The 12,154-nt window shown below is 38.9% G+C and overlaps 1 protein-coding gene across 1 annotated transcript in view; it reads right to left on the minus strand.

Moving 5' to 3' along the window:
• si:dkey-11f4.7 (piezo-type mechanosensitive ion channel component 2) overlaps window positions 1-2,905 on the minus strand; it is a 38,569-nt gene extending 35,664 nt beyond the window's left edge. The window contains exons 1-2 of the mRNA XM_059334077.1: window positions 2,896-2,905; window positions 1,819-2,085 (exon numbers count right to left, since the gene is read on the minus strand). Of these exons, the coding sequence (XP_059190060.1) occupies window positions 1,819-2,019 (201 nt within the window). The 5' untranslated portion in view covers window positions 2,020-2,085; window positions 2,896-2,905. The remainder of the gene's footprint in view (window positions 1-1,818; window positions 2,086-2,895) is intronic.
• Window positions 2,906-12,154: the final 9,249 nt, after the last annotated feature.

Consider the following 12,154-nt stretch of genomic DNA (forward strand, 5'->3'; position numbering starts at 1 on the left):
TCTGGATGTGGCAGGACTCAGAGTTGTATTTGAAGTCCCCCGTGTACAGTGTGAACAGGAATGGAGCCAGAACAGTGCCTTGTGGAGCCCCTGTGCTGCTCATTAATGTCCCAGAAACACAGTTCCCCAACCTGACATACTGTGGTCTCCCTGTCAGGTAATCTGTGATCCAGGAGATGAAGGAAAGATCCACTCCCATCTCTGTGAGCTTGTTTTTGAGTTTGTTGGGTTGTTGTTGGGCACCAGTTTCCTCCAGATGAGCAAGGGCACGGTGAAGCATGTAGAGGACAGCATCGTTCACTCCAGTGTGTTGTTTGTATGCAAACTACAGGGGGTCCAGTTTGTCTTTGACTTCAGCTCTCAGTAGGCGTAGAATCAGCTGCTCCAAGGTCTTCATGATGTGAGAAGTGAGGGCTACTGCGCTGTAGTCAAGAACTTGTGGAGAGGTTGACACAGCTGGGCAGCACAGGCCTTGAGCAGCCTTGGACACACACCATCTGGGCCAGCAGCCTTCCCAGAGTAAAGTCTTCCCAGTTCCAACCTCACCCCCATCCCTGTGACGGACAAGGGTGGAGGCTCAGGTGTAAGAGGGGGGGTGGATGCTGCTTTGGAGATGTACACATGTTGAAGATGAGGAGAAGGAGGAGGAGGAGGAGGAGGAGGAGGAGGAGGAGGAGGAGGAGGAGCAGCGGCATTGGCATTGGGTGAGGCCGCTGTATTGAATCTGCCGAAGAACTGGTTGAGTTCATCAGCTCTTTCTACATCACCCGCCACTGGCTGTCTTTTCTTGTTGTTGTAACCAGAGATGGTGTTGATTATATTGACATTATAGAAATAACTGTAAAGTAGGGGTGTCGCAATATAACAGTATTGAAGATAAACGTGATATTAAAAATATATGTAAATATACATATTGAAATTATGTTAACAATAGATGTATGATTATATCATCCAGCACCTCTTGAATCATTTCTGCTTATGGTTACAGACTCTCTCTCACCTCCTTAAACTTGGATTTTGAGTGTAATTTATTTACCAAAAATGAGAGAAAACGCACAATAAGCTGATAGCTGGCGATAATATCTTTATTGTGATTTTTTTTGGGCCACTATAATTGTGAAGGCGTATTGAAAATCTGATCAAATCTGATATTAACCCTCTGGAGTCCATCTATTTATTGAAAATACACATGTTTTATTTACAGTAATAACTTTATTTATATATGATATGTAGACAAGCTGAGAAAGCCAGTTGAAAGTGCAATCATTGGAGCTTTCACAGTTTGCCATTTATGTTTCTACCATTTTTAAAATGTGAATTTTCTTTCTACAATGAAAACTATTACTATTTTTAATTTGCATGCAAATAGACTGTTTTGAAGTTTTATTATTTAGTATTTTTTCTGCTGGTTTTGTGTGTATAAATGGTAAAAAAAAATAAAAAGAAATAAAAAATTAAATGGTACATTTCCATAGACACCTGTGTCTTTTGTTTGTATTTTGGGTTCCTGGCAGCTTTATACTTTGTTAATTAAAATAAAATGAAAAATCTGACTGATAGCCAAGTTTGTGTTGAGAAGGACAGACTGAAAGATGCTAAACACAGACAGAAATAAATGCATGGGAAGTTGATAAATTTGAACCAAAATCTCTTGGACTTCAGAGGTTTAACACTGCCCTAAATTAATATAAAATACATCATGTTTTATCAGTTGATTTATATTTGTATTAATTAAGTATTTAACGTTTTAAAATCAAGGTCAACATCAATCAAATCAAGTCTTTTCATCGTGGCCCTTTGTCCCTCTGTCCGCCTCACCTTTGCTCCCAGGTGGACACAGGGCGCAGGGTGGTAGCTGCCCAGGTCGAAGTCCATAATGACGGCGGGGTGGAGGCCGGGGTACAGCTCGGTCCGGCTCAGCCGCAGCCCGCTCAGGAAGCCTAGCACCACCAGCACCGAGCCGTACACGGCCAGGGCCGGGGCGGACATCATGGCGTAGCGGCGCCGGTCTCTCATCATCCAGATGATACAGGACCAGACCAGCAGGGCAAAGGTCAGCCAGCTGTTGTAGGTGATGCTCCACACCTACAACATGGAAACACTTTATGTCGGGGTGGTGTTACAACCTGCTAACAGCTTTTCATGTCATGATTTTTCGCTTTTATAACATTTTCTGCCAATGAATTTAGGCTAACCGAAGCTAACATTAGCTAACGATAATGTTCATGCAAAACTTGCAAAGATTTTAACGTTAACTCTATGGAGTTTTGGGCTATTTTGTCCATTTTTTAATCCTTTTGCCTTCTGCCTTTATAGGCTACACCACTTAAAAATGTTTAAATGCCAAGTTGGTATATATATATATATTTTTAGCTATATGACCTAATAATAATTTATTTTTTATTCTGACTTACTGGATCAACATTTTGAACCAAAAAGAAACAAAGAAAAACCAACATAAATGTGATCTTGTCATTGTGTGTGATCCTGTCATCCAACTCTGGGTTTTATTCATCTAGTGTGACTCTATTTTATTTGTGTTTTGTGTGTAGCGTAACAATTTTGGTCATTTTGTGTATTTTTTAGTCATTTTGTGTCTTTGTAAGTCATTTTGTGTCTTTTTTGATCATTTTGTGTCTTTTGTTGTGTCTTTTTTAGTAATTTTGTGTCTTCTGTGGGTTTTTTTTTGTCATTTTGTTTCATTTTGTGTCTTTTTTTAGTCATTTTGTGTCTTTATGTTGTTACCTTATTTATTGCAATAACGTTTATTGAAATAACGTGTCAAAAACAAATACATGGTTTTAATTAGGGTAATTAGCTTACCTTGCTAAAGCTACCAGTGTCTTTGCTAATTAGCCTGCTGACAGATGTAATCGAGCTAGCTAACCTACTCACCCAAAAATTAGCCAAAGAAAACTTATTTTTAACTTTTATGATGATTAATTAATATTTCAAGTAATTTATCAATCAAAAATGCCAAACATTACATTCTCTGTTTCAAGCTCCTCACTTGCTAGCTAGCTGGCTAGCTAGCTAGATAGATAGAATAAAACACCAAGCACACCATACAAAATATGGAAAAGTATAGAGAACAAACTGTACAACTAACTAAAAATAAACAAATAAGTTTAAGTTAGTGAATAATTGACAGATTAATCAATGATGAAAAGACAGTAACATAAATGTTTAAACAAATCCACTTTGCAGCGCAGTCTTTTGTAATAGATCTCTTACATTTAATTACATTTTTTATATTAATTCATGCATATCTGCACCAACCTCTCTGGTTGGTCCCTGCACTGCTGAAGCATATGGACCCTCCTTTTCCTTTTTATTTAATCTATAGTATTTTTAGTATTTTTTTCTTTTCAGAAAATTGTTTTCTTCTGTTAAACTTGTTAAACTTGCTGATGGCATTAGTGTCAGTGTTACAAATCAGTGTTAGTATAATTTACCATCATGATGATAAGGGCGCTGACATAGCTGTGTTTCTGCAACAGTCGTCCAAAGATGACCAGGCCACTTGGGCCTGAGGGGGGAGGCGAGGTCTCTGTTAGAGTCTTCAGATCTTCTTCACTCTTTGCCCCCATTTCTCCCTCGCTTACTGTCTCTAGCACAGGGGAGGGGAATAAGTTAAGGATGAAATAAAAGAGTTTAGTAAACACAACAGACTAATATAAGTGTTGCTGTGGTTTTAGGATAACCACACATACAGTAAAGTAGTGTAAGCAGTCGTAAGTGTGATGATTACCAAGTGATGGGGAGTCTTTGCCTTCATACTGTGGAGGAGTGAAACAGTTTGTGTATCCCGCCCCTCCTAACAGAGATCCCAGATCATTTCTGTGGAGATCATCCCAGGAACTCCCCGCTATTAAAATCATCGGCTGAGGAAAGAGAGCGCACAACACTGTAAGTTTAGACCACCATTCACATGGCTCACCCTGTTATCAGTCAAGAACAAGATTAACCTTGAAAACAGGACAAGGTCTTACCTCGTCAGGTAGGTAAGTTTCATCATCTGTGCTGCTTAAAAGCTGAAAATAAAGAGAATCTTAGGTGGGTTATGAAACATTGTGGGATGCAAATTTTGAAATGCTGACTAAAGGTTATTAGCAGTAAAACTCAACGGTTGTGGATAATATCAACGAGACATCTGTACAGACGTCAAGCACAAGATGTTTCTACAATACAATTAAGGAGAAACAGGTTTGTAGGTTACCTCCTGCTTATCTCCTGTGATGTAGATGACCCGGGAGAAACTTGGAGGAGCCTCTGGACTTTCTACTGGACTCTCACACTCCTCATTATGAACAGGAGCATCCTAAGAAACACAACTGCTATTAAAAGCCTGTCAAGTAGGTTTATATCATCTAAATACTCCTGTGAGGGTTATGTGCCTGCATGTTTAGCAGTGGAAGTAATTCCAGTAAAAAATCTGATTGTGCTGGTAGTAGTTGAAGTAGTACAAGAAGTATTTAGCAAAGGATGCCAATTCTTTAGCATTAGCTAAAGAATTAGAAGAAGCTAAAGATTAGCATAAGACTCTGGAAATTAGCCTCCATTTACCTGGAAGAAAGTGTTTTTACCCTCCCCAAACTCTCTTTAAAAAGTAAGTAGATTTATAATAATCCCCCGGCCACTTTAGGGAAAGTAATATTTGAATAATGGCAATCCTGCAGTTGAAGTTGGAGCAGAGGTTGCAGTTTTATGCTACAGTAGCAGTGTGGTACTCGAAAAGCAGTGCTACCAGTAATATACTATAAGTAGCATCACTAGTAGTAACTAGCCCATTTATATATAAAATATCCTGTTATGCACCAACGTCACATGCAAACAATATCTAAAATAACTTAGTTTACACAAACACACTCACAGAAAGCTCCTCAGTAAGGTGGACCCATTTGTGCAGCAGAGCCACCAGAGTGTAGTAGAGCAGCAGTAGAACCAAAGGGTTGATGAAGTCCGGCCAGCTGACATGTGGGTGCAGACCAAGAGAGTGCGGGTCCGAACTGTTGGTTCTGATCACTCCTGTCATACCAAACAACCTGGGACATGAAGAGGGGAACGGGTGCAGGATGGAGATGGAACCAAAGAATGAAAGAAGAAAGGGTGGAAGAGAGGAATAAGAATTGATGTTGTTTATAGTTGTCAGTTTAACTGCCCTGGAATAAGGTAAAGGACAGTTTAAGAATAACCAAAAGACAAAGGTCTAAATCTTTTTTACCTGGCAAAAATATTTTCCTTTTCTCACATGATCAATCCATTATATCAGTCTAATCCTACTTTTTAATGACTTCTGTACCTTGCGTAGACATCTTCTGGTGGCACGAGGTCCTGGGACAGAGGCAGCTGGTAGAGATACAGAGCCAGCAAGTGTCCTCCACTAAAGATGGCCATCATCACACACAGGGAGCTGAAGAGCAGCATGCTGATTGGGCGGCTGAACACCCACCACCACACCAGCCCGAGAAACACCCCGAAATACACAGCTGAGGTAAGGGATGGCAGTGTGATACCTGCACGAACACACACACACACACACACACACACACACACACAGAGTATGACAAGCCAAGAGGACAAAAAAAGGTGAAATAGACTAAACTTATTTCACATTTTAAAACTACATTACACCAGCTGCTGCTTTGTACCTGCCAGCCCCAACAGGAGCGTCACCACCACTTTCCCAGCTGTGTTCATGATTGCGGACAGCAGTAGTCTAAGTCCAGCTGCAAACACTATCAGCTTCTGCACGAACTGGGGCGGACCTGACTGAGTCGGCAGCGTAGTCTCATCCGAGCTGTCAAAGGATGAGCCTTCTGTGTCACTTCCTCCCTCAGACTCTGTTTCAGAGGTTTCCACTTCCTGCCAGACCCATGAAAATAATCAGATTGATATCAATGAGCAAAGTGATAACAGTTGATGTGTGCCCAGGGTTGCCCAGGGTTACCTCAGGGTCCGACGGCTGTATTCCGTTCTCATGCAGACTAACTTGGGGCACAGGGCGCAGTAGCTTTCTGCACAGCCTCAGTACAAAGAGGGAAGAAATGAGGAGCCCAAAATCTGGGGCCAGGAGACGCGCAATGTTCCCAGGGTCAACCGAGCTGAACCTGGAAATATATAAGCATCATGTTAGGTTTGATTTTCACTGATCTGAATGAAAATCAAATTGCTGAGACTTTCTTAAGACAGTCAACATGTAGTTTCTATTTGTCAGCATTGCAGTTTTGTACTGCTCTATCATATAAGAATGATAAGAAAAGTAAAAAATGTTACTTGTAATGTATTTCAAATTACTTTAAATTCTCATACATTAATTTTCACACCGTGCTGAAAATCAGCTGAACTAGAAGGCTGTCTGAAAGATAGGAAATCAATCTAAGATGGTTAGAAGCAATGTAAAGGACCTTTTATTAAAAGTTTTTGGATATAAAACTTCATAAGCACTGATATGTTCTTTGAAAATATGAATGTCAAGTATGCTCCCATACCTTACAATGCCCAAATGGTAAAGGACATCATCCCAGAGGCCGCTAACTGTTTAAAAAACACAAACATTGTCATCAGGCTAGGAACCAGCAGTTTTTCTTAGTTCGTAAAAGTTGTACATTTTTATTCATGAAGGGGGTTTGTTACAGAATACACAAGTAACTCCCTCTGTCTTATATATATAATTCAACCAATATATATATAAAACCATATCCATGTCTACTGGACTGGTGAACCTATATTATTATATTATATTATATTATATTATATTATATTGTTGTTGTTTTACCATGCACAGGGATGTAGGCGAAGGGGATCTGCATGAAGCACTGCAGGGTCAGAAAGGTCAAACTAGTGTAGATGACCAACAGCAAGAAGTGACCCGTTTTACCTGAATAGAGCCACAAATGAGAGGAAACAGGAGGAAACATAAATGAACAAATATGTCTTGATAAATTCAGAGCAAATATATGTTTTGACAATAATATCTCTCTTTTATAGATTTCACTTAGCCAGAGAAAATAACAACAAATGTGGTGTGTGAGGCAAAAAATGGCAAATGTTCTATATATTAATTAAATTAAATATAATAATTAAGTGTTGGGAATGTGTAGCTTTATAAGAAATTAGTTTGTGTTCAAACACATGCACCAGTTCATGATCTGAGTCTAGAATTTGATGCTCGTAATCAAAAGGTTGGAGATAGAAAAGCATTAATAGCTGATGTGGCTCAACATTAGCTGAGCCTGCAAATGTGCTGTTGATGTTCAGGATTTTTACTAAAAGCTTCGTTTCACTTAAACCTCTCTGCCTTCCAATAAGATACACACACACGCTCTTCCAAGTAGAGGTGGATGTGCAAAAAAAACCCATGAAACAAATGCACGCAGGATGTACACACACTTGACCACTTATCCCAAGGAGAGCGAGATCTTATTAGGGAGATGAAGATAACTGTGGGATCCATGAAGCTTTCAAAGACAAGCTGAAAGGCAAACAGTTTTTGATGGAGGGGTGCAAAGTGAAAGAAAGAAAAAATGCTGTCAGAATGCTGACATCACATCTTTTAATTCCTCACTGTAATTACCAGGCTATGTATAATTGATTTGACTGTTCCAACCGCATCCCCTTTACAAAGTACTTTGAGGGAGGGGTGCAGATACTTTAATTCATCAGAATGCAGTGATCAATACAGAGAAAGCGCACACACATGCAGCATGCACACACACACACACACACACACACACACACACACTTAATATAATCCCTCATGCTTCATCTCCCCGCTCCTCTCCCTCTTTTTTCCACATCATACTCAGACAGAACAATTACAAGTTTATTTTCATTATTTAAGAGATTACAGTTCAGCTTTTACAGTTCAGCCGAATTAATATTTAGTTGGAATTTGTTTTTATAGACTCAGATCAGTGTCTGGCATCGAAACACCTGCAAACGCAGAACAGACAATGCTGTACAAAATATGCACATCCTTGAATTTAATATAGGATACCACAGGAAATGTTGTTTAATGTTTAAATACTAATGCTTTTGCTCTATACTAAAAATTTCGACTTGCAATGTAGAAGTTTGCATCAAGACTTTTTACACTTTGTGTGAGCAATAACCTGTAAAATCATAAATACAATGTCATTCTTATTGGGGCATCCTCTCACCTTTCATGGTGGCCAGGCTGGGGTTCGGCAACAGTGGCAAGGTGAGCAAAAACAGGAAATACACCACTGACAGACCATTGTAGCGGAACGAAGAGGCTGAAGTGTAGAGAAAAGAGCACACATACTGCATTTAATCTGTTTGATAGAAATGGTCTGAATCAGTTCACAGGAAACTTTTTTTTAATTGTTGTAATCTGTTCTTTAGGGCTGCTTCTATCAAGGTTTTCAAAAATCTTCAATTTAAGTTAGATCTATTTAGTTAGTCTTTTAGTGTAGCCTAATCTTATCTGCAACTGTGTAGAAATACTGAGTCTAAACAGAATGATTGGACTTTTTTTAAAACTACAAAGCATTGAAATGTTGAGTTACAATACGCATGTCAACATTATGAAAAATCAAACTATTCAGACCCTACCATATCAAAAACAAGTCCCATTAACAACCGGAGAAGAATGAAATTACCTGTGTAGGTGTAAACTGGCTGTCACTACTGAAAATGTAGTTAAGAAAAAGTATAAAATAACAGAAAAGTATCTAAAAATTGTACTGTTGTGTGCAGACTGTGACTAAACGTACTAAGGTACTTTCTACCACATAATTTGAAGATTGTTTTTTGTCGACATAATGAAACTGAAAACTTTGTCAGTCCTCCGTGGTGACTCTTTGTGTTGTATTTTAATGTAAGACACCAGAAAATAAGAAAATCAAACGTAACATATGCTTTTTCACACTCTTACATTTAAGATGTCTTACACATGAGCTATTTCCTGCATTTCAGCCTGATTTTAGTAACATTCAAGATCTTTGACATCTTAAATTTATAATCAGTTCAGACTAAACAATTCTTGACTGCGCAGCTTGTGTTGAAGATGCCACTGAGAGCTGTGCAGTTAAAAACATTTTGTTCTCATGGTGAATACAAGAAGGGAAAGGAAAGTAATGTATGTTTTCATTCATCACAGCAGCAACATGTAACTTGTCAGATATCCTCAAAACATTTTTTAAAATTCTTTTCACACCCTTTTTTTTGTAAAACATCAATTTTGCTGCCGAGAGTAGCACACACAGGTACAAAAGACTTCACAAAGACAGTTAAAGTTACACTCCGCTATTCAAACCACTGAAGATACAAAAATCCTGCTCAGGTAAATCTTCTGTGTTCAGTGTGGTCTATATCTCAGACCTCAACTGACAGCACAAACTGCTCCTTGCAAAGCGTCAGCTCAATAGCAACTCACTCAAGACTCAACTGGTATATCATAAGATATGAATGCACCTAATTGAAAACCATATAAATCCCTGAAACTGAGTCAGTGTTGTGCATTTCCTCAGTACTTTTCAGCCAAAGGCAACCTGTCTGCAACAGTAAACACACATATAGTAGCTTCTAAATGAATTCAAGTCTATTTGATTTGGTAGGATTTGTCTACATCTCCACGAGACACCCAAAGATTAGTCTTACTCTGATCTGAAGACATGAAACTGCTGCAGAAATACTGTTATAGATGCTGTATTATAAAACATAATACTACCCTTTTTTTTCTCTGTAACCGAACTCTGGAGCGGGAAACCAAAAATGTGAATTCCTATCAACAAAATGCATTTAAATAAAATAATTAAACATACTTCCACTCACCAGTCAGCAGGAGCAGTGGTAGTAATAAGTTATAAAGCACCCCCACCACGAGGTCCCCTGCCATGTCTCCTTCTTTGTGCCAGGGACCGCCACACAGCTCCTTTAGATGCTACGTCCCTCTAAATGTCTGCACAAATGAGTAAATGTCTTAACGATGTAGAGGGAAACTCCAACCTGCTCACACATTTCTCAGAAGAATGCAGCCTCGGTTAAAACATCCTCCAAGACAGCAGTGAAAACGAAATGTAGTTTGAGTCCAAAAAAAGTCAAACTATAACAGGATAAGATGATGGCAGTCCAGTTACGAGCAGCACTGAAAGAGCGCAGAATCTTGATTTAAAATTGTGTGAAGATGATGACTCCCTCCACTCTTTGTCACACCCTCCTTTCCCTCCTTCTCTCCCTCCCTCCCTCCCTCCCTCTCTCACCTCTCTCTCTCTTTCTCTGTCTCTCTCTCTCACAGACATAATGGGCTATAACCCAGCATCTGTTACTATGCTCATATGGAGGCTAATCTCACTCAGGAGGATATTCGCAATCACTACATAACTGCAAAATGTGCTTCCACTAATACATAAAATCAGGGCAACAGCAGAGACAAACAATGACTTTTGACACAATAATATGACGGCTTTGACTGGGATTGTGCTGACGTTTTTTTCTGCTTGTGCATGCAGACATCTCTGCATTTATTCATACATTATGTTGAAAACCATAACCTGATTTCTTTATTTCTGAAACCCAGACGGATACTCATATAGCACTGTGTTTGTTTCCGTGCAGCCGCGTCAGGCTGGCTCATCATATTTGCACTGTGGGGCGAAGGGAAGTGTATCTAATATTCATGGCTGTGAGGCCATTAAGAGCTGGTGTGACTACAGAGGAATGATCAATGCAAGGACTGAGACGAGCAAAAACATTAACTTTACTCCAAAGAGAAAACATTGTACCCTCCTCTAAGGGAAATCTAACATGGTGTTTTTGTGTGTCAAATGACATTTGTTCTCCCCAGTGTAAGAAAACAACATAAACCTGCTAAAAAAAGCAGCTCTTACAGTGTTTGCACCAATGTTAAAGGAGACAGTAGAGGAAATCTGTTAATTGCTGTTTTATGACCAGTGACAGACCTTTAAAAAGCCTGCTAATTTAATTAATCGCCATTTCAAGCAGGGATTTTATGCTTTGAATGCTTTAAAGTGCATTCAATTTGAAGCTAGGGAACTGATAATTTTTCTTTGTAGTGTTTACTTTTAGTGTAATTTCATAATGTGATGCACATTAATATCGGGTGACTGTTGAACAGTACAGCAAAACATAGAACATACTGGCTGCTTAAGAAACCAAAAATCACTTTTTAAATCACTGCTTAAAATGAAATGAGACAAGCATTGTGTCTTGAATTTTACAATAACATTGTTGTGCCCTGCTTATGTTTCTGCTTACCACCTCCACCAAGGAGGTTGTGTTTCCGGTGTGGTGTGTCTGTTTACCTGTCAGCATGATTAAGGAAAAAACACGGGCCTGATTTTCATGATACTTGGCGGAAGGATGTAGCATGGACCAAGGAGAAAGCCATTACATTTTATTTAATGTGATAGTGTCCTAATCCCTTTTGACGTACATTCAATTAGACAAATATATATATTTATATATATATGGTGTGTGTGTGTGTGTGTGTGTGTGTGTGTTTGTGTGTGTGTGTGTGTATATATCGCTCCTTGCATGGTGTGTTCACTTGTGTGTAAAAAGGGATGGGTTAAATGCAGAGGTTGAATTTCCCCATTGTGGGATTAATATTTAATCTTTAATATATTAAACATTATATTCATGTTACACAGCTTCACAACTTTTTTGGGAACTGGGTGTAGTCCGACCAAACACTGGAAAAAATATTTTTAAGGGGGCCAAAATGTTAGATTTAACTTTCATAAACTAAAAAAACCCACTGTAGCCGTGTTTCCATTAAAGTTGAAGTTTACATCAAATTTGCATTAACCTACTTTCAGCAGAAGATGGCAGTGTAATGTATTGCTGTAGGTTAATACGTCAGTAAACAGAAGACGCCGACAGCGTAAACAGCAACTTCTTCATCTTTTGGGTTACCTGGCAGGGCTCAGACAGCTGATCAGTCTTGTGAGTTAAATGTTTGATAAGTCAGAACTTATTCAGAAAAAGTGCTTCCATCTCTCGTTTTGCACATTAACTAATTTTTGAAAAAAAGTTGAACATAAAAACTTTAACTTGAAAGAGCCAAAGTTCTGAGACAAAAACATGGAAATAGACTATGCTAGTTACTCACAAGGAAGCGCAACCTAAACTATAACCTCCTTTTAACGTCAGTTTAACTCTAAATGGG

The sequence above is a fragment of the Centropristis striata genome, chromosome 5 (genome assembly GCF_030273125.1).
Source record: "Centropristis striata isolate RG_2023a ecotype Rhode Island chromosome 5, C.striata_1.0, whole genome shotgun sequence".
NCBI lineage: Eukaryota > Metazoa > Chordata > Actinopteri > Perciformes > Serranidae > Centropristis > Centropristis striata.